Source organism: Schistocerca americana, chromosome 1 (assembly GCF_021461395.2).
Source record: "Schistocerca americana isolate TAMUIC-IGC-003095 chromosome 1, iqSchAmer2.1, whole genome shotgun sequence".
In the NCBI taxonomy this organism is placed as follows: domain Eukaryota; kingdom Metazoa; phylum Arthropoda; class Insecta; order Orthoptera; family Acrididae; genus Schistocerca; species Schistocerca americana.
Window position 1 is genome coordinate 617,359,804 of NC_060119.1, and position 24,024 is coordinate 617,383,827.

Genomic DNA, 24,024 nt, shown 5'->3' on the forward strand with positions numbered 1-24,024 from the left:
TGAAAACTTGAGCTCCCTTACTGAACAAAATCTACATCTCAGAAAATGTTGGGAGTTTGCTGACCTTTCTCTATACGACATCCTAATGATGTTTCAGTATTGTTGGGGAAGAGATGTGCTTTCCATTATCATGATAATAACTCTTACATATAATGTGTGTTGTTCATGATGCATAAACAGCTTATTTTATCAAAGAGATTACATCATTCCATGTTCATCAGTTTTTATAATCCTCTACTGTGTGAATTTCTGCCATTAGCAACAATTTTCTTGTTGTTACTATTTTGGTCTTTAGTCAGAAGAAAGACTTCCCATTGGCTTCAGTATGTACTTGGATATTTCTAAATTTACTGTTGTGGTGAGTACACGGTGTAAATGTTGATTTGAGTTGTATATTTCTTGACTCAACTTTCAAGATGGGCTCTTTGCATGTTTGAATTCATCATATCTTGCTGTCATTGACTTCTGTGCTCATTTGTTATGTATACCAGCCTAAATCTTATTGTCAGAATACATGTAACAAATCGTACCTTCGAACCGTCTCCATTGCATTACCGCTGTGGATAAAGATAGCTAGTGGGAGCAGTGGTTTTATGGGTTAAATTTTCTATGAATTCTTCTAATGAATCTTAGTACAGAAACAGTAACATTTATTCCCTGAAAAAGTTTATGGTTGTTTCATCTGAAATGATGTGGCTGGTAACAGCAATATGTTAGACAGTGTTGACTGCCTCTAATGATTTATTGCATAAGGTTTAGTCTTTCAGTCTGGCACTATAGAGTATCTTTCCCTAGTAAAACGTGTTATGTTATATGGGTATGGTAATTGTTTGTGTCAAGTGCTGACTAGAGTAACTCTCTCCCATTTTATAACCATTCTTCATCATACTAGCATTTTGGCAAACAATGTTCCAATGTCTATCATTATCTGCTGAACCATTGTGATGTATCATGGCTAGTAATTTCTGTACTAAACTTCCTTGAAATACACCTGATGTGTCTTTTTTCTACTTGTGTCACACCCCTTTGAAAGCAATGAATTGAGTTCTGGTTGCTAGTCAATCCAGTTATGTTTCTATCATGATGTTTTGTATAATTTGATTCTAGAATGAATGTTGTGCTTTCTAAGTGGTAAAATGTAATCATAATAAATATTTTTCAAAAGTTACAAAGATGGTGTCAACCTGAATACTATTGACTACAGTCTCTCATGAAGGAATACTGCAAACTGAGTTCCACAATTGCAGATTTAAAGGAATCTGTGTTGATTCTTAATATAAGTTTTGCACACCCTCAGAAAAGTCAGTACAAAGTTTGTTGAATTATTCTTTTATCAGGTGGATGTCAATTTATGTATATGTAGTTTTATACAACTGTCTTGCAAACTTTGTTTAGAAATGTAATGAGTCATGTGTGACCTTTTGTAGCTGCGCCTACTTCTCGTAAGTCCTGACAAAGGCTGGTTGTTTCAGATTTGTCAGTTTTTCTATTTTGAGGAAAAAAGTAATGGCTTTTGGATGTGAAAGGAAAGAATTTGTACTGTAACACTTGGCACACAGATGTAGTCTGTATACATAGATTTCATAAAGTTTTTGATCGTACATTAAGCTGTTTAACGAAAAGGAATGTATTTCACATTAGAAACTGAATTTTATGATAGAATTTCTTAAGAAGTAGATAGCAACACACTTTAATAGATACAACGTCATCAACAGAGTTATCCATGGGACAATTTAAACTTCATACAATACCAGGTTTTTTAATTTGTTCAATGCTGTTTGCATGTTTTGTCCTCTTCTTATCTCCATCTATTAATTTTTCAAGTTACAGATTGGTATACTCCTCACAGTTTCACAATTGAGATATTGGTGTGGGGAAAATATGGAAGTCCAAAAAGGCAGATTGTTACTGGAGAAGCGAAAAATGTTTGTCAGGAAGGGAATTTTGGTTGTATAAACTGATAGCAAAACACAATTCTCATTTGAAACCATGGAACTTGGATAATTTAAATTATAATGTGCCATGTTAATAATAAAAAGCTGAATGAATTGAAATTTACATGAGCAAGTTAAAGGATCTAATACTATTGTGAAGCACATAATGCTCTGTAAAATGAATTCAGACAGTGCCAATAAATCTTCCTTTATATGTTCAGTAATTGATGTCATGGTCTTGTGAAGTGGAGAAGTTCCTTGTCAGTTATGGTTCCAAGGAGTGTCCCCTTTTGGTAATCGTGAACTTCTTCAAAATTTCCAGCTCATTGAATGTAAGGCATACTACTTAAAAAAAATAAGTTTTTGATATCATGATGCAAGGAAGGGGGAGTACTGATTTTCAGAACGTATGTATTCAGGTATCATGTGCCATCACTACCTCATGAATGGTTGTACATTCTTTGCATCTTACAGCATATTATCTACTTCTTCTGGCATCATGACAATATGTGTGGGTGTTTTGGTGGAATAGAAGGCTGTGTAGTGCTGGAGTGGAAACAGGGAAGGGGATAGATAGGTGAAGAACAGTGACCAACAAAGACTGAGGCCAAGGGGGTTATGAGAATGTAGGATATATTGGAGAGAGAGTTCTCACGTGCACAAGTCAGAAAAGCTGGTGTTGGTAGAAAGGATCAGATGGTGCAGGTTATGATGCCGTCATTAAAGTGAAGAACATTGTGTTGGGCAGCATGCTCAGTAACCAGGTGGTCCAGCTGTTTCTTGACCACAGTTTGTTGGTGGCCATTCATGGGGACTAATATTGTTGAGGTGTTACATGTCGTGCATCTTACTTGGTCAGCTTTCCCACTTCACTGACGAAAGTCGAAACCCTCTGAATTCTGTGCCACTAGAGGACTCTGAATTGTAGCATGTACCATGGTGGTGTGTATCGTAATGATGTCGGTGTACTGTGAGACCCTCAGAAAACTGAAATCACGAATCTAAAGAGTTTGTCCACTCATGGAACACTCTCTCCTTCAAAGACGCACACACAAACTCCACCTGCACATCATCCCAGGTGAGTGCATTGAACCAACAATGCAGCTGCTGTCAGTGTATTTATTTTGTAGTTAGCTCTGAAGGCAAAAATGATTCAAAAGTTATGCGAAATTTCCAGTATTCTTTGTATGTCCATTAACTATTCAATCGCTTAACTGCAAGGTGAGTTGTTAGCTTTGATTCGATCATTATTTATGTTCTACCAAGGACTTTCCACAACCTAAAGATGCCAGAAAAAATATATAATGAAAAGACTGGAGAAATGAAAGGAGTTAGGTTTAAAAAGTGCTGTGTAATCTTCTAGAGACAAACAGTCTACAGCTGTAACAAGTAAGGGACTAACATAGGTAAGCTAAGTCACAAAAAATAAAAAATTACGGTAGGTTTTCGGTGGATTACACAGTTAGGCAAAGTGAAGCCAACAGATCACTAAATGGCCTTTCTCAGCAAGTGCGATGGGTTTGGTGCAGAAAAGGCTTTAAATCATTGTCACTGAACAAATTGCTAAGAGCAACCTTCATGCTTTTATTGCTGTCACATTCCCAGCAGCATTGTGGAATAACTCCTGTTTTCAAAAGAAATCAGAAAAAAGGTATGAACAAAAATCAGAATATCATAAAATCTAAAGTATTAGGGAAAAAAATGTAAAAACTGATTAGCATCATTGATGGAAAAACATATACTGAGCATATGTCAGCATGAATTTTGATGCAAAAATATACCCAGATAAATCTATGTGACTGCATAAACACAATACTCGCGACAGGCATATTCTAGAATTGCCAATGGGTTTTCACACAGTTAATCACAAAATACTGCTCATATAAGTTGAACAGTATGGTATCAGAGGACTGCCAAAGAAGTAGAGAGCTTCTGGCCTAAGCAAATGCTTCCAGAAGGTCTGTATGAAGTACACATATGAGAAACTCATTTCAGTAATTTACATTCTACGAGAGAGTGAAACAGTCAAGCAAGTTGTGCCTCAGTGCTCAATACTGGAACCTGTGTGGTTCCTCCTATATATCAGTGACGTCAGCTTGAATGTAGAGGCTCACAGAACATTAAATTTACAGATGGCACATCTTTATTCCTCAAAGCAGTAAAGAAAGCAGTGAAGTTGGTTAATGAACAGCTCAACAACTGGGCTATAAACTAGAGATTGTAAATAGTAAATATATTATATCCATGAGCTTCCACATCACACAAAACCTGATCTCAACCACTTGTAACAGTTAATAAGCAAAAAATTTAAATACTGAATTCAAATTTGTGGATCTATGGGTATAAGATAATGTGAAATGGAATAAACAGATTGGTGAGGTAAATGCTAAAATAAGTACTAGCTGCTATATCCTCAGCATGCTGCAAGCATGTGCTAGTCAGCAAACAATCAAAACTGTGTACTAAGAATACATACAGGCTCACCTAAGGTATTGTGCATTATGGGGTACTTCTCCAGCTGGCTATAGCACTTTCAGAATTCAGATGAGAGCCATGAGGATTGTTAATGCAAGCAAAATTAGAGGCATTTGCAAATCTATTTTCAGAAGGCTGGAGTTCCTAACACTGCTTTCCTTGTGTATTTATGAGAGCAAAATTTTTAATAAACCACATAGAGCCATCCAAATGCTAACTAAAGAAGTACAGTTGTTTGTACTTTCTCTACGTCTTTTCAGGTAAATCTTAAGACTATTTCTTGAACCATCTTGTGAATACTTTCAACTGATCTCCCACAAGAAATTTTCGTATTTTATTGAGTGAAAAGCCTTTTTCTCGTGACCTTGATATTGACAGGATCTTCCAATACATAATAGAAGATAGGATTGCTTTTGGAAACTAGTGGCTTTTCTTAAAACATGTAGTTTTTTTAAATTTCTTCTGCATGTTATTTTATCAACAATTTTATCATCATACATGTGAGATACGCGTAAATACTTTGAGCTGTCTTGACCACAATTTTGTTATTGCAATGTGCCCTATGCATTTTGAATTATGTAATTAGTAAAAGCAAATAGTTAATGTCATTATTATGAGTCAGCAGAAACTTGTCCAAATGGATAAATTCTATCTTCAATATTCCTTAACAATTCTGTTAAGGAGTGTTAACTGGTCACCATGTATCCAGTTGGACAACTTTCAGCTCAGTTATAATGACATTAAGTATTCATATTTGATACATTTAAGTGTTCACCGTTGATAATGGCATAAGTCAAAACACTGAAGCTATATTGGAATAATAAAATTGTTTTCAAGGCATCTCAAAGTTTTTAAGTGTGTCCAATGGCCACTTTGTCTCGCAGTGCACAGCTTGTGAGATTTGCATGTTTTAAACTGATTAAGCATTTGTGTACGATTTGATGTTGATCCAAGATCAAAAACATTCACAACAAATAAATTAATTGTTTTAATTTGTACTGATTTTCTTCTTTAAATTATAAAAGAGTATAATAACATTATCAAATAGGCATTATAGTCATCTGAAATTTACAACTTTCAAATGAACATAGGTATTTGACTGTCATCATGTGATTACATATGTTAGACTTTGAACAGCACCTCTCTATCTCACCTTTCATGAGGGGATGAGCTGAATCTCTCACATGTATGCCGCTGTGAATACTTAGGGAGACGTGCATTTTGGTTCCACAGCTGAGGGTCATATACTGATGACAAATAGTCATATGGTCAGCCATGAATTCCCGCAGACAACCATTATAAGTCCATTGAGATACCAACTTCTGGGGTAAAGGAATTAGGTAGTGCCATCATCATGATTACAATTGTTTGGACATTTAGGAATCTCATTTCCCCTCTGACTTTACATTTGCATTGATAAGGTGCTTTTACTAAATTGTGAACATACCAAGGTTTGTATTCTGACCATATTTTTCACTATCTTCAGCTATGTTTGACATGCTAGGCTGCTTGAGGTGCATGTCATTCTTTCTCTTTTAAACATTCATAGCTATACAGCTTTCTCCACTATGTATACTTTATTACATTTGCACCTAATTTTGTACACTCCACCAGTCTGTAGTACCTCTGATTTGTTTCATCGGTCTTAAAAAGCTCTTTCTTTTTATGGGAGAGGTTGAAAATACTGCTTCAGTTATAAGGTTCTTTTTATTTAAAACATGTGTCTGCAGATTTTCCTCCAACAGGATTGTTTGTCTTTTTTTATGGTTGCTGGAAACAATTTTCTGTAATTCTTTGTCATAGGACCTTTCTGATGGGGTCAGTCATGCACTTTATGTACTGCTGAAACAAAAGCTGCTGTACTGTATACTCTTTCCCGTTCTTGCCTCCTGTGTCTCATGACTGCACTATATCAGTTTGTTTCCTTAGTTGACTTCATTCTTGTTTTAAGTTGGTTATCTCATTGATTTGATTTATTATTTTTGTCAGGATGCTGATATCGCCCAGTATTTGTGGGTTTTCTATATACTTTACATCGTAATTCACCATCAGGTTGTATGTAAACTAGGACATCAGAGTACCCTCTCTCTCCACATTCAAACTGGTTTTGCTGTTATGATACCTGTGGAAATCCTGCAATATCTCCTCTCCATGTGACCATAACGATGAAAGTATCGTCCATGTAACGTAGTAAATTTTATAGATGTTCCACGGAGGAGGGGGGGGGGGGGGGGGGGGGGGTTGCATGCTGCAGTGTGTCCCAGGAGGAATCATCAGTATTCAGGCAAATGGAAAGAATGATCATTTGAAGCAAAAAAGACTAGTAAGCATGGGCTCTGAAATGCGTACCTTAAGTGCTATGAGCACTCCTTTGTCTTTGCTACTGTGAAACACATCTCTTCTACTGAACAAGTGCACATAGCTCGTAAATATGCATTTCAGAGCCTGTTTACTAGATGTTTTTGCTTTGAATGTTCGTTCCTGTCATATCCCTGAATATCAACAATTCCTCTTGAGACACCATGTATAACTCTGAAGGAAGATTTTTTGTATGCCTGTCAACAACTCAGTGCCTTAACGATTTGGTGACTTGTTGCCTGTATTCTTCCTATATTTATGTTCCATTGCGATCTTTCCATTGCCATAAATGAAGTTACAGATAAGATTTATATATTTTTGATTATCTACGTTTATTCATCCAAGAATTGTCTCACAATTATGCAGGATTTGTCAGGGTAATACAATGCAAATCAGTAGACTAAATATACACCATACAACAAACATAACATGCTTTATGACGATAGGAAGGTAGCCTATGCAGACAGAACAGGCGGTCATCCACGGCCTTGATTGAGGAACTGTCCTGGCATTTGCCATAGTGATCCAGGAAAACCCAGGTCATGATGGCCAGACAGAGCAACTGCATCCTCCCGGATATTAGATTAGTACCTTTAATAGCAACACAGTCTCATTCGATAAGTCCCTAGTGTACAATGTTTTGTGATTCACACACAGTTTGTTTCAGCTAACTTGCAATAAAACATAGTTTCATTCTTCAGTACCAAATACACTAAGGACATCCACTGATGACTCTGGGATTGTTTCTGGTGACCTGCAGTGTAAAACATAGTTCTGCTCTCCACTGTGCACAGCCTAACACCCACTGATGACTCCTGGATTGTGAAGCTGCTGCAATGTGGCCTTGCATCAACTCTAGAGTCCATTATCTCCATAACCAACTGTAGGCCATTGTCCACCTGAAAGACTAACCCAACGGACATTACCAGCATGCATGTTACATCTTCACATGATTTCCTTGTGAAAGCAGTAAACTGTAATCATGTTGAAATGGGACAATGTGCTGTGGTTATCCCCTTTCATTACTACCCATTACTCAGAGTCCTCTATGTAATATTTAACTTGTTTAATGTGCTTTACTTATGAAGCACCTTTTATCTGCCTTTTTAAACAAGTGAGTTTTAGTAATCTCTTTCACTTCCTTTGGCATTTTGTTATACAATTTTATCCCCTGATATAAAATGCTGTTTTGAGGTTTTTCCTGGGTAACTGTAAATCCAAACTGGCTCTTGTTCAATGGTTATGTATAGAATTATTTGTGTAGTATTTAGTAATATTTTCCCCAATATCCACCACAGATTGGAACATACTCATTTGGTGAAGTAGGATCCCAAATGTTTTAAATAGCTGTTTATAATAAGCCCAAATTTTGCTTCCAGTGATGTGGAAAAGAGCACCACGGGAAGAATACAACAAAATTTATTGTGTAAAAAGGTTTGTGAATAACAATGTTATATCAGAACTCTCCACAAAATGTGCAGGATTTTTCATGGAGTTAGTCTTTGCACATGGCAATGTAATTTCTTTGATAGATGTGCCGACAATAGCCCACTGAGTCAATATCTGCCCAAATGCCGGCTTGGAGGACTGATCTGATGCCAATATTCTAGAACCTTTAACTTCAAATTTAGTGAGACTTCCAAAATGCTCTCTATTTTTGCTACACAATATTCTAGTTTTAATGACAGATCTTCTACAGTCATGTTGCATGTCAGGCACATCTGTCAATTTTCTTGATTCACACTTTCACATCATCAAGCTTCTTGTTTCTTCTGTTTTCTAAAATTTGTGCTAATTTTCCTTTCTGACAATTTCCTCTGATTTTCTCTCTTACCTTCCTCGGTGCTTACGAACATACCACTCGAAATAACTGCCTAGAATCCTACCTTACTGAGCATGGAATTTATATAATTCGCTCGAGGCCATAATGCTAAAAAAAAAAATTTATCATTGGTCTCCAAATTCTTAGTCAGAGGCGCTCGCTGGAACTGTCTATTAACATCATCATAATATTTTTGTTGATGACAATGCTGACAGTCTGTTCAGTAGGAAGCAAAAAGGTACCCAGTTCAAGAAAATAAAATCTGTACAAAAAAAGACAGAAACTGTACATCTACCATAGTAATGCCCTTCTCAAATATGTAGACACTATGCTATTTAACTCAGGTGAAGCTTAATTGTAACTGCATTGAAGCTGCTGAAAATTTACATCTCTAGACTTTGCTGACCTCTTATTTAATTTGTAAGAAATTCATTGAATTATGGATGAACATTCTTCTCATATGTAACTGCAGTAGATGCAGCATATCATCTCCTGTACCTCATCCTGCAACCAGTGAGGAACGCAGCTGCATGTGTCTCATTAACTTCTAAGAACACTGCCACACTCAGCATTCTGTTTTAATATTCTTTTCTCACCTGTTGTGCCAAAAATCAGACAGTGTCAGTATGTCAGTACAATATGTAATTACACAATATGTATATGCACACACTTCAAATCAAATGATTGCAAATTCTTGTAGGAGTGATCACCTTGAAAGTGGTTTCTGGTTCACAGCCTTGCTGCTTCATCATGATGATTTTCTGTGTGATTATTATTTTTTGGGCTGGAAGGTGTGGTTATTTAATAAAATTTTAATAAAATACTCTTTGAACTAATTTATTTGTGCTGTCAAAGTAATGGCTGTCACAACTTCCAGTAGAGCTGAAAATGAAGCAACCCACATTGAAGGTAGCTGAAGATCTCATTATTGTTCAAATTAACAAAGCTGTGAATGATATTAAGGCTATTCCGTTGATATGCAACAGATATACATCCCCTACTTCCTTTGCCGATATTCTTTATGTCGCTGTTTTCTGTGCTGGCAACAATTATATTACATGAACAATTTTACTTCTTGTATGCACAATATATCAAAAGACTGTAATTATTTTTATGTTATGATTCTGTGTTATGGGCTAACAGTAATAGCTTTGAGGAGTACCATAAAATGAGGTAAATCCGATTAAAACGGCTTTTTTTTTTTTTTTTTTTAAATTGTCCATTTACTGTTGTGGTTTTGGAACAATTTGTGTATGTTAATTTCACAACCTTGATATGATATATTCACGTATTACATAATTTTTGGTTTATAACTGCTGTTCCTATTTTAAGTTAACTACTGATCGGTTTCACCTCCTCAATTGGGGCAAAGATCACCATTGTATTTTGTATCCAGGAACAGAATCAGACTTCCAGTGGAGTGAATCTGATCACTATTTTGATTTAAAAAAAATATATTTCTGTATTTGCAACAAAATTATACAATTTCTAGACTAAACAAATATTTACAAGCACTTTGAAGTTGAGATTTTTGTTTTTATAGCAAACACTTGCATTCGCAAATTTTGAAAAACATATATTAAATTTTAGTTATTGTATGTCATAATCAATAGGAAAAGTATTTACTCAAAGTCATTACCATCTATCCCTTCAAAATAAATTTACCTCACCTTCTGTGTTCTAGAACAAATTTTTTAATAATTTGGGCTCTTTCTACCTCAGTTGCATCATCAGTTTCTGGAAAGACAAAATAAACATTACCATCAACAACTTTCTTTCTCAGAAATGTCATTTCATAGGTGTCATTAGAGATGCTTTCAATTTTACCAACAAAAAAAACTGACCTTTTTTTGTAGGAAATTTTACTATGGTGAAATCAGTTTCTTTAAATTCATGCCAATCTTTATCCTTCTCCTTGTCCATTTTTTCATTTGACTCGTGCTGTTCTAGATCACTGTTAGATGTTCCAGATTGGGACTCCTTACTTGCAGCCCCATCACTATCATTTTCATGGAGGTCACTGATAACAATTCCTTTTCCTGGAGTTAATGCTAAACACTTTGCTTGATGTGGCTTTCGTGTTGTTTCATTAGAGCGAACCTGTTTCAATTGCATTTCGAAGGCTGCTGCTCAAGAAACTTTTATGACCTGGTGTCTAACTCTTATGACCTGGTGCCATGTGCATTGTTATCGGCTGCTTGTGGAATCTGTGAAATTACTTTATTGGGCAGGAAGGAAAAATTCCTGCTTTTCTGAACTCAGATATTACATTTTATTTGGATGTGGTAGCTGTATTTTCAAAGTTTTTTTTTTCAACAACCTAGGAAATTCAGATTTTGGCACCACTCCTTTATTCTTCCCTTTCCTTTCATCTAGCACGTTTCTCCAAACAAGTTTTAAAGGTCTAAAAAAGGCCACATCAAGTGGCTGACACAAATGAGTAGAATTAGGTGGTAGAAGCACAAATTGAATGTCCTGTTCCTGGCACAGTTTAATTACGTTATATGCCAGATGACACAAGAGTTTGTCACCTATAACCACTTTAGGTCCATCTAAATGCCGGGCATAAGGCAAGACAATTTCAACAAACCATGATCAGACATTGTTATGTCAAACTAACCACTTTGATTCCTATTATAACCTGCACTAGTTATGCCCCCTAGAGTCCAAGTATCGTAGAAGTGTTTTGCCCTATAAACTGTGTATGGTGGGAGGACTGAGCCATCAGCAGCTGCTGCTATCATCACACTGATACTTGACTTAGAACTATCAATTATCCTTTCAGGATGTCTTGTGCCTCGCTTCACTATTACTTTCACTTGTCCAAGGCCATCATAAAAATTTGCTCGTCTGGTTTATAATGTTGTAGGGAGGGACACCACTCAAGGTCACTTCAAGGTTTTTAGTATAATCAATTACTGTTTCTCGGGCAACTGCTGTTTTTGGCCTCTTCACATTTTCACTTACTCTATTCGCTAGTGGTGGTTAATTTTTCCTCTGCCCCCCCCCCCCCCCAAGGAAGGTTTTTACCCAGTCGTGCCCAGGTCGATTGTCATGAAATCTTTTTTCAATCTTTCCTGCTCAACTGAGAAATGCCTGTACAATGTCCCTAACATTATTATTCCTCAAAGGAAACCCTCATTTCACGCAACACAATAATCCTTCAACCAGGCTTTTTTCCTCACTACTGGTTAACGTTGGTACTTTTCCTTGAGTTTGTCATTTAACGTGGTATATGGAACTGCATATTGCTCCAAAGCTTTCCAGATGCTTAATTTTCCTAATTTGACAGCTTTCACTGTATTTAGAAGAAATTCTGGTTTGCAGTTAGATTTCCATGTTGGTCCCAGAACCTTTTGGTATACTCGCGTGATCAGATTCGCCCTGCATACTGACTAACTTCAGAAGTAACAGGCGCCAGCAGAAGTTTTCGCACTGTTGTGTTGGCTACACGAGTGCAGCACAAGAATCACACACCTACTGACATTGCGATTTGCTGGTTATGCACACTCCAACATGCCATTGTTGTTGATAGCTTAGTTAACAATTCATGACAATGGTCAGCTGTAATGTAATTGCTAAAATGCTATGCCCTGTTATCCTAACATGGAAAAACCGGTAAATGATCAGATTGACACCACCTGATCGGATTCACCTCATTTTACGATACTTTGTTTCAGTGGTATTTTCTATTTAGCATCACTGTCAAAATAAATTAGTAAAGTTGTTGGAACACTTTTTGGCTACGTTAATTTATTTGTAATTTGAGCGTTAGTGTACTGTAGTTAAACACTGTCAGAAAAAGCTCTCAATTGGTAAATCAATGAACAGTAAGAGAGAGGATGATAAAGAAGCCTCTGTTATGTATATAGCTGTGCTGAATTATCTTTCTTTATTGGACCCTCATAGGAAGCACCATTTATAAAAGCTCGGATTCAGGTTCCAGTACTTAAGTCAATTTTATGATAGTCATAATTTTGTACTGATGACCATTTTCTTTGTTTGTTAAAATTTGGCTCCTACTTTTATGACAGTCATCCATACAGTTTGCATTCACTAACTATATATACAATAGGTTGCCATTATCCTCAAATGATCATGTATTGCCGTTATTCTCAAATGATCATTGACATTGAATAATGAAGATACTTTGAGACTTTGGTGTTGAATGCAGTAAATGGCATTAATGGTTTCGATTGTCATTTTACTGCTTTTAAACTAAGTTAGCTTGTTTCAGTGAGATAATATTTTGCCACATAAATTGATCTTTCATAAAATTGGCAAAGTAACAGAACAGAAGCATCAAACAGAACATAATCTGCTATCAAAGTAACAGTGTAAGACACTCAGTAAACAAGTTTTCCATGTTCTGGTAGTGTAGCAATGGTGTCTGTGTTAATAGCTTACTATGCTGTGAAGTGTGTTTATGGTTTTGTTTCCATCCCACAGCAAGGATATATGTTTCAGGCAAGTTCACTGAAGATGCAGCTTGCCATGTCTGTGGTAAAGTGGTGCGCAAGACAAACTTAAGGAGGCACATAAAGGATGTGCACCTACCTAATCAACATATTCCTTGCAAACTCTGTGGTAAAATATTCAAAACATCAAACAGCTTGTGTACTCATATAAACCAATATCACCACAAACATGCACAACTGACAGACCCATATGTGTGATGATATCATTAGGAAATCATACATTGTCAGATACAGATGATTCCAAATAGTGTTAATTAGAATCCAGCTTAACTTTTTGTACAAAATAAATTTATGTGAATAAATGAATGTCTTGTTAAAGGTGAAGTAGTTTCAGTTTTTCATTTATGTGTTTCTTCGTTACAGGCTTTAATCATGCCAGAATTGGTCTTTTTATGATTTTGTTGGTTACATTCTTCACATATGTTCCTCAGAGTCGCATCTCAAATAATCAGAATCATGCCAGTCCTCCAGTATCTTTTAAACTAGATTAAATTGTGTGTAATCCATGTAAAATCATGGGTCATTTCAGTTTCTCTCTAGAATTGCTTATAGTTTCTTGCCAGTCAACTAAACAGAGACAGTAAATGTGTCTGGAGGGGAATGTTTTGTGGTCTGTTTTTCATTGTTTGATATATATTGTTTCCTTCTCTTTGTAATAAAAGAGTGCAGAGAGTGAAATAATGGTTTAGATACTATGCATGATTTTAAATTGCAGTTAACACATCATTGTGATTTTAAGTTTTGTTTCTTTGTTTCCTTCTTTCACTGCCAATTAATGTAGGTTCATTCATGTTTCTAATTATCATGACACAATGTTAATATGGAATAAGGGTTGTCAAGTTGTTAGTATGAAAATCTAGAAATAATATTTTTCTAAAAACCTTTATTTTTCAATATAGTTGTGTTTTAGTTCCATACAAAGTTCTCATTCTTAGTGTCACTGATATTCTCATTTGACAAGAGTGTGTGCCCACAAGCCACATATTGAGAATGGTAAAATGTGATGGGGCCCAGATATGGGGAGCAGTATTGAAAAAATATGGCAGAGGCCTTTATGCAGCAGTGTGCGTCAGAAGGCAGCGGCAGCTGCTGCTGCTGATGATGATTATGATTATGAAAAAAGAAAGATATTTCTTAACTTGGATGGAGTAAAAGTTTCAGTTGGATACATATGAGGAGGGAAGTAGGCCATAGACTATCGAGTTTTACCCACCATTTGATGCTTGAAATGTGAGGTGGTCTATTTTACCTATGAAAATCACTGTGCATACAGCATAGGAGGGTAGTGTAAATTACTTCTGTTTGTGTCTTGACACTTCAAAATGCCACTGAAGATCAGAAATTTGTGGCCAAAGTGCTCTTTTCTCATGAAAGTTTGTTCATTCCTCTCAGTGCTCTTCAACCACATTCTGTCTGCAGATTCATTTATGGTAATGGAAAGTTCTTGATGGAATATAAATGTAAAGGGAGTAAGAGTAACTACTCACTATATGGTTAAGGCATTAGTTACTGATAAATTGTGGGTGATCAACTTCACTCTGGGCCACAGTATGGTGGTGGCCATTAATTTGGGTGGACAGCTGGATGGTCATCATGTACACAAGAAATGCTGTGCAAAAATTACAGCAGTACCACTGTATATTACAACTGCTTTCACAGACTAAGTTTGTTGGACATATGAGCAAAGAATTTTTTGTCTGCTTGTTCCATTTGTTTTTTGAACTAGTATTAGTAAAGAGTAAATCAGCCATCTATTTTTCTAGTGTTGTAACTATGGGCATCATTATTCTTCTCAAGTCTCGTTGTGTTGTTATGAGCTATTTGTTGGCTTTTGTATGAGTAGTTTTTTCTAATTGATGTTATTTCTCAAGGAATTAATGAGTGGAACTAAATGTCTTAAGATGTTGACTTGTTTCTTTCGAAAACTAGCAGAAGTGGCTTAACTTTATAATTGCAGTAGCTCAGTAATATATTTATTCCATTTTAAGTTCTCATCGATATCTACACCAGTAATTTGGAACTTTCTATCCAGTTTATTGTTTCCTGTACACATGCTGCATTAATGGTTGATGATGTTCTATTTTTGTACATAATAAAATGTAATGTGAAGTTTTCAAAATTAAGGATGAGACAATTATTATTAGAAAAACTTTAACAACTTCTTCTATATGAAATAGGATAATTTGTTGCTCACACAACGAGGAGGCGTTGAGTATCAGACAGGCACATTGAAAGTACTTTCAATACACCTGTCCTCTGTCAGTGCCTCATCAGTTTGCTGAGTAATTTTATATTTTATATTGATGTTATTTCATCCCAGATTTTCCATTATTTGATTTTGACAATTTCCTCTGTCACTTTTTGGCTAGCAGCAGTAATTATAGCAGGTGGGACACCTTCAAAAATTACAAACTTTGCTTGATGTATGGTAATGGAATCATTCCCTATATAAGGAATGAGAGTGAGAACCCAAAACTGAAGCTTGTGAATCTCGCTTCATGATATTCTCCCAAAGCAATAAAATTTTCTCTCCTTCCAGTACTGTTCAAATTTTTCTGCTGAAATGTGACTGTTCTTGAGTACATTACATTCATTAACGTTTTGAAAAAAATATCCATGTAAGGAAATTGGACAAAGCTGTAATTATTATTTTTTTACCTGTTTTATGAAGATGTTTAACAAGATCTGTTTGGTGAAACTTGTCAATTCAGTATAACCCTATTGATACACTTTTGTGAAAAATATATCACCTAGAATAACACATGTAACTGAAATAGACTTCATGCTATAGATTAGGTGCACAACTCTATGCAGATAAAAGATTACATTACTGTATATCACCTCTGACTGATGTTAACCCACAGTGAGCTGTAGTCAGAACCCCTTACAGTGTTTACAGGATATCAGAGGACCTAAATATGTTTCTGGCAATGCCCCTCCATGTGGTTTGCCTGAGAATTCACAAAGCAGCAACTATGGTTGCTTGGCCATTCTGAAACATGTTGCCACCAAAACATATTCAAGACATGTTAAATATATGACATTTGAAGAGAACTCATTGGCAGGGTACCATTAGAACAAGTTGTTTGGCTGTTAAACCATCTTGATGTATAGACTGATTTTGCGTTTCTGTCTGAAGGTGTGACTGCAATTGGATGAGAATGGAGTAGTGTGGACCAAAATTCATTTCCGTGTTTTACCATTTAGAGAACAGTTTTAACTACGTTTGCCTCAATTTATGTTAGTTTTGTACAAATCTTCAATTTTGATTGCCCTATACATGCAACCAACCATAAGTTAATGGTTTGCATTGCTTTCGATACTTCACAGTTTAGATTGTATGTCTTATCCTGTGGCAGCCCAGATCATCACACTCTCTCAGAAAGCAGTCACCATTCTAGCATCCTTTTACCTAATGACAGATTTAGGAGAGAACAATTCTAAAACTCTCATTCTACCCATCAAATACAGTGTCCTGCTGCCCGTTGCAGACTAAGGCATTTGTGGTTTGTGGACAATAGTAATTGGTGCAGAGACTGTGAGCCACCAGTCCAGCTCACACGATAGAACATTAGTTACCTTGATAGTCAGGTTCACATCTGTTACCATGCTGTTGCATCAAACTAACACTTCTAACAAAAATGTCCAGGTCATTATGATCGTCCAGACAAGACTGTGCTTATTCCTTGCATTGGCCATTGTTATTGTGTGCAACCCTCTTCTATCCACAAACATCATTGTCGCAGCAGTGATCTTCTTTCACAAATGGTAGGATACTTATTATTATGTTGAGCACTTTGTCATAGCAGCTGTAACTGTTTCTGGTGGGTAGGTAGTACACCCAAAGGAATAATTTAGACATATACCTTAGTAGTGAAGGAGTTCAGAGTTGTGAAGCTGTATTCAACACAGGAGAACTGTTGATATATCACAAAATTACTATGAAAAGTATGTGATTAATTTCTTTGAGAAGAAAAATTGTATAACTATCTACACCCGTTTATAGCTTGCTCTATGTGTTTTCAGGTCTGCAGATGGAAATAGAGGCTAGCTTTTATTTTTAAAAATTACTCATTACAATTATTGATTTTTGTTCTCCTGTTTCAGTTTAAAATATTGACAGTATTTTACTTTACCCTTATTGACTTCAGGGTTGATCCGTAACTGAAATGTTGCTATCAGTGACTACATTTTTTCTTTAAATTGAAAAGGAAAGTTAAGATAGTTGTAAAACATTACAGATATCAAATGAAAAGCTTGTAATGTAAATTAACGTCCAAAATAATATGTTATCCTCATCAACATGGTAGCTTCAGGATGAGTTGCTGCCTACTACATCTATTTGTGATTTGAAGCATGATTTTTGTTTGCAGCTATGCAGAAGTGAAATGCTAACTTAAGACACAAATATAGAATTTTGATTGATGTATAGATTGTCTTGAGAAACCATTTTATTATTTTATTGTGTAACATTTTTATATTTCTTATTGTATGTCAATCAATAAAGTGTTCGAACAATAACAGTGTTGGGTTTTAGGTTACATGGCCATGTGCTGAGTAAGATAAAAAAGGTTATAAAATGTAGGCAAAAATTGTGTTCTTGGGTAAACAACTTACAAGTACTTTAACTATCATTTTAAGAGTATGTTTAAGTGATTCTAGACTATTGCACCTAGTTCTGAGAAGAAATTTTAGACTTGCTATCGTCTGCTGAGTTCTATGATCGAATACGTGCCTCAAATTTTTCATTGTGTAAATGGGAAATTTATTCTAAACACAGCCAATGCAGTTTCTTGATAAAAAAGAAAAAAAAAATTGTTTGGCCGATACAGATTGCTGGCCTAATATTTACAGTTACCCCAAAAGAAGTCTTCTGTTCTTGAAGAGTGATATAAACACATAACAGCCATTGAAACAAAGCTGGTTATTTACGGCAGCGGTAAAACAACCAATGTTCTGATTTCATTGTTGAAAAATTAAAGTTAATATTAAATGTTGACGTGCATAAGATGAGATCAACAAATTGTTTTAGACTTAGAAACTTTAACATTAAAACTAAAAGTGGAATACATCTACAGTAGACTGAATTAGTTTACAATTATTTCATTGATTAATAGCTAATTGTTGTTCTTGATTTGGAAAAAAGAATTGATTAAACTCATTTTTGTCCATTGCTGTCAGTATTGCTTCCACAACTGTATTACTTTCGTAAGAAAGAAAACCAACTGCCTCCAGTCTCAGATTGTGAGTTTGGTTTCATCTTCGGGTGCTTCTTCAATGTACTTCATCTTTTTGAATTTAGATTATCACTGATCCTGTTGAAGAGTATATAGGTATATAACAAGGAGGCACATCTTGTACAATTTAAAAAAAAACTAAGACAAAACCCGTAAATTACTGTATCCAGTGGCGGTAACATGATTTTCAAGCAGGATGTGTGGAGACATATTTATACAAGCTGCCTGAGGAGAAATGGTTATTATTCATTATTCAGTAAAAGTGATGTGTTTCACAGTAATGAAGATGAACAAATGCTCATAGCTCTTCAGAAATGCACTTTAGAACACACATTTGCTGGACTTTTTTTCTTGTTTCGGTCTATACTACACCCTCCAAAAATATGGAAAGCAAAGCACTTGCAGTAAAAGAGATTCATGTCACAGTAAGTACTGAATATGAAGAAGAGCTCATAGCTCTTAAGTTATGCATTTTAGAGCCCATTTTTCCTGGACTTTTTGCTTCATATGACCATTGCCGTCATCTCCCTGAATATTGGGGCACCTCGTTTACCTAAACACATTTTTCACCGTACAGTACATTTGCATACAAAATGCAAAAAGGTCACTGAATATCCTGGTATAAAGACGTTAACATTTCCAGGTATACACAGGTGTTGTAGGTGATGATACAAAGACGTTACATTATTATTTACACATAGATGTCATTTGTAAAACAATTTTTTGTGCAGATATCAGATGTGATAATGTGTTATGAAATAGTTACAACCATTAAATACTTGTTTCTTTAGCAAAAAAATAAATTTGGTGAAAAAATGGTGGCTGTTAAACTGTGTTTTCATTTAATACATTTTCAGAAATGTTTCTCTGTGTGACAGTATTTCAATTTGTTCTAGCATATGGTGTTCTACCATTATTTTTTAGAGGAGTACAGTTAGGCTGTTGTGGATGTCATCTAGTTTGTGTTTGTTGAGGTACATACTGTGGGCTGCTGAGGATTTGTGGTTGAGCCTGAAAGCATCTGTGTACTCTTTGTAGTGTGTGTGGAAAGTGCTTTCTCTTTTATTTATGCACAGTGCAGGAATAAGTTACACTGTAATTTATATAATTCACGGTGTTAATTATCAGGGTGTTTATGTTTACTGCATGTGGCCCAAGTTAATGTGGAGAAAGCTAGGTTTACAGTGGTATTTCTCAGTGAGTTGGCAATTTTTTGTGACATTGTGCCTAAGTAGGGAATGCCGTGAACATTTTTTGTTGTCAGGTGTTTTTCCTGTTGTGCTTTTATAGGCCTCTATTCTGTTGGGCAGTTTGTCAGTTGTTTACTGTGTACTCATCTTTCACTGCTACTGACATTTCTTGTGTTAGTTTTACAGTTTTAAATGTGATGTGTGTGCCCCTGTTCAGAATGGATCTAAGTGCAGCTTACTTATATATCTTTGGATGGTGTGATGAGTTGGATGTTGTGACATCAGTGTATGTTGGTTTCATATAGATCACTCACACACACACACACACACACACACACACACACACAAAACCATGGTCTCTGGTTGCTGAGGCCAGACATGGAGTGAATTATAATGCAAGAAGTTCATCAAGTTCATTTTTGTAGCATCAAATAGGAGTAGAGTGTCATCGACATAGCTCCTGCAAAAAACTATTTTTTTCAATAAGTTTGTCTTTTCCTTTAAAAATTTTATTTTCTGAGTGGTTGATGAATGTGTCAGTCAGGAGGCTCACCATGTTGTTAACCATTTGATGAGACTACTTCTTGTTGACAGATCTTATCATTAAATGAGAAATAGTTGTGAAACAGTAATAGTTCAAGTAAATGGACTGACTCTGAAATCTCCGGCAAGATCAATTTCCTGTGTTTGATAAGAATTTTGTCACAATTTCTGTTTTCTATTTGACAGGTACATTTGTGAACAGATTAATAATGTCAAATGAGGCAAATCTATCTTCTGTTTGGGGATTTTTTATCTCTGATGAAAGTTGTTAACTCTTGTGTATTTTTTACTGAATATGAAAATTTTATGAAAAGGATAGGTTGCTATTCATGAAATAACAGAAATGTTGAGTTGCAGACAGGCACAACAGAAAGATTACTAAAACATGTTATCTTTCGGCAAAAAGGCCTTTTTCTGAAATAAACAACATACACACATTCGCGCAAACACAGCTCGCGCACACATGACCACTGTCTCTGGCTGCCGAGATCAGACCATTGTCATTATTCCGTCCTTGATTTTCCATTTCTCGATTTTATTGAATATGTGAATTTGAAAATGTAAGGTTCCCTGAGGATATTATTTAATAATTGAGAATGTTTGCATGCTGATGTATTTTTTTGGAATTGACAAAATGTGTGCAGTCAGGTTTGTAGATTTTTTTGTGTTTATATGTGTTTGGGGGCATTGGTGTTCATCAGTGTGCAACATTTTATTTGTTTGTCATATGGCAGGATCACATTTCTTAAGCATTTTAGGGAACATGGTTCAGTTCAGTAATGGTGTTTTCATCACATCATTCAAACACACACACAAGCATGCTGCATTTAGAACCATTATGAACATGGGCACCACACATTACCTTTCAAACTGAAACCACTAACACAAGAAATATCAATGGCAGTGAAAGATGAGTACACAGTAAATTTAAAAAAAAAAATTGCCAACTTATTTTAGAAATACCAATATAAAAATACCTTTTCCCATAAACAACAAACTTGGAATGTCACTTACCTCACACAGAAGACATAAACACCCCAATAATAGAACACAGTGGAGTATATACAAGGTGGTCAGAAACAATCTGCTTTTAAGGGTATCGCAGGGTAAGTTGTGATGTTAAGAGAAAAAAAAATCAATATGTTTCATCATTTCCAAGTTAATTGGAATTGAAGTTAGGCACACAATCACCAAGTATGTTCTTCATTCAGTTTCCTAAACCTGAACAAGAAAGAGCTACAAAAATTGGCATGGGACAGTGGTAGGGATCGAACCTGAGTGAAAGGCTGAGCAGTCTCATGCACTATCATGCACGCAACTGACACTAATTGTATTGGGCGGGCTTCTTAAATTTGCATGCACAATGGCTTGATTGGCTGACTTCAGTGCTAATTGACTCAGAAATGTTGCAAAGTATAGAATTTTTCTTTTTTTTCCCTCAATGATTATTTCTCTGCACAACCTACCCTGCAAGGCCCTAACAAGCTTTTCAGACAGTTTTTGACCAGCCTGTATTACAGTGTAATAGACCCTGTGTCATACGGAGACAAAACAGGAAGAACTTTTCATATATGATACAAAAACCACAATGATGCTTGTCTAAACCACTTTGATAAATTCTCAGCAACTAACAATATGCACCTGAATAGGTACACTTTAAATGACATCCACAACAGACGAACTGTACTCCACGGGGAAATTGGGTGTAAAAAACTTGATCTGCTAGAACAATTAGAAATACTGTCACATAGAAAAATTCTAAAAATGTGTTAAATGAATAACAGCGTTTAACAGCCACAGCATTTTCAGGAATTTCAAAAGTTTATTTTTTTCCTAAGGAAATAAATATTTAATAGTTGTAACAATTTCACAACATAAGCACATTTAATATCCACACAAATAATTGTCTTGCAAAGGATACCTGCGCATAAATAATAATGTAACATCTTTGTATCATATTAGAAATAAAAACAAATGCTTATATGACAAATTGTAACGTCTTTACATTTGGATATTCATTGACTTGTTTGCATTTTGTTTACTAGTATGCAGTGAGATGAAAATTATATATACACCTTCTCGTGCCCTTCTTAAAAACTGCCACTGGAAACAGAAAGTTATTTTTACATCTTGTCAGAGTTTTGTAAAAATTGTAGTTATAGTGTGCCTCCTTATAATATTCCTGTTAATCCTAACAGGAAAAGTATTAACGTAAAATATATGTATATCAAACAGTGGAAACTCCAGATAAGAATATCAACAATGTAGGAGAAGACAGAATGTTACTAACCACAAGAAGATACATCAAGTTGCAGACAGGCACAATCAAAAGACAGTCACATAAAACTTTCAGCCACAGCTTTCGTCAGTAAAACACACACACACACACACACACACACACACGCACACAAGCAAGCAAGCAAGCACACCTCATGCACAAATGACTACCAACTCCAGCGTCTCAGGCCAGAATGCCAGAAAAATATTTGCACTGTTCAAGTACCTAAACACAAGCACACAGGGCTTAAAATGCATTCTGTACTAAAAGAAATAATTCTAAGTACTGCATGCAGAGAAAACTACTCAGAAGTGATATGTGACATAATGCATTTTCTCTCTTAATGCTACATTCTACTCAATTTCCATGATATTTGTTGATTCCAAAGGAAGGGGACACACACACACACACACACACACACACACACACACACACACACACACACACACTCTTTTCTAAATCAACTAGTACTCTGAATCAAAAGTAACTTGAGAACTATAATCTATGAGCTTGCATTGGAATTCCTTGTCAGTTAATTCTTTATTCCTACTGCAATCCAAAAGCAACAAAAGTGCTTATGTTGTTAAAGAACAATTTTTCATGGTGTAGTATTAGTGCTCATCCGGTTTATTACCTTGAAATGTTAAATGCAGTGTATGAGAATCTTACTTCAGACTGCCACTCAGTTGACTGATTTAAATTTGATTTTAATTGGGGGAGGAGGAGGGCAAATTGAGAATGGGAGAAGACTGGCATGATAGAAGGTGTGTGTAGTGCTGCAGTGAGAGCAGAGAAGGGAATAGGTACTAGATAGTTGGAAGACACAGACTAGCAAAGATTGAGATCTGGTTGGGCTATGTAATCAAAGAATATGTTGTAGAGATGGCCACAGTTTGATGATAACTGACTGACTGACAGCTTGTTAGTTGGTCATGTCCATGTAGAAAATGGCTCAGTGGCTGGAGCTTACTTGGTAAGTCACATGGCATATTTCACACATGGTCATGCCTTTGATGGGATATGAGACACATGTCACAGCACTGGAGTAGGTAGTGGTAGGATTTATGGGGAAGGTCTTGCATCTAGGTCTATTGCAAGGATATGAGCCACAAGACAAGGGGTTCAGAGCAGGGGAGAAGTAGGTATGGACAAGGATATTGTGTAGGTTGGGTGGGCAGCAGAATACAACTGTGGGAGGGGTGGGGAGGACATTTCTCATTGCAGGGCACAATGAGAAGTAGTTGAAACCATGGTATAGAATGTGACTCAGTTGCTCCAGACTTAGATGGTTCTGAGTCATGAGAGTAGTGCTCCTTTGTGGCCAGACAGTGGGTATATGGAGAATTATAGGTGAATGACGAGACAAGACATGGGAGATCTCTTTCCGGACAGGGGTGGGGCAGTAATTTCTGTCTGCAAAGGCCCAAGTGAGAAACTCGTCATATTCGAAGAGGGGCTGCTTGTCACTCCAGGTGACTACAGGTGGCCATATGTATGATACAACTTCGTGCAAAATGGGTGGCAGCTGTCAAAATGGAAGTATTGTTGGTGGTTGGTAGGTTTGGTGTGAAGGCCTAATGTAACCATCCTTGAAGTAGAGGTCGACATTGAGGAAGGTGGCTTGTTGGATTGAGGACCATCCAGTGAAGCAAGTGGTAGAGAATGTGGAGGAATGTGAAGAGAGTGTCTTCACCCTCAGTCCAGATCAC

General features: G+C 36.1%; 1 protein-coding gene across 5 annotated transcripts in view; it reads left to right on the top strand.

Moving 5' to 3' along the window:
* LOC124607350 (broad-complex core protein isoforms 1/2/3/4/5-like) overlaps positions 1-24,024 on the top strand; it is a 331,766-nt gene that overhangs the window by 189,284 nt on the left and 118,458 nt on the right. Inside the window, exon 6 of one of the 5 annotated variants that reach the window (XM_047139695.1) lies at positions 13,057-13,313. The exons of the other annotated variants lie outside the window; for them this stretch is intronic. Coding sequence (XP_046995651.1) covers positions 13,057-13,265 — 209 coding nt within the window. The 3' untranslated portion in view covers positions 13,266-13,313. Of the gene's footprint in view, positions 1-13,056; positions 13,314-24,024 lie in introns of those variants that run through there. 5 annotated transcript variants of the gene reach the window in all.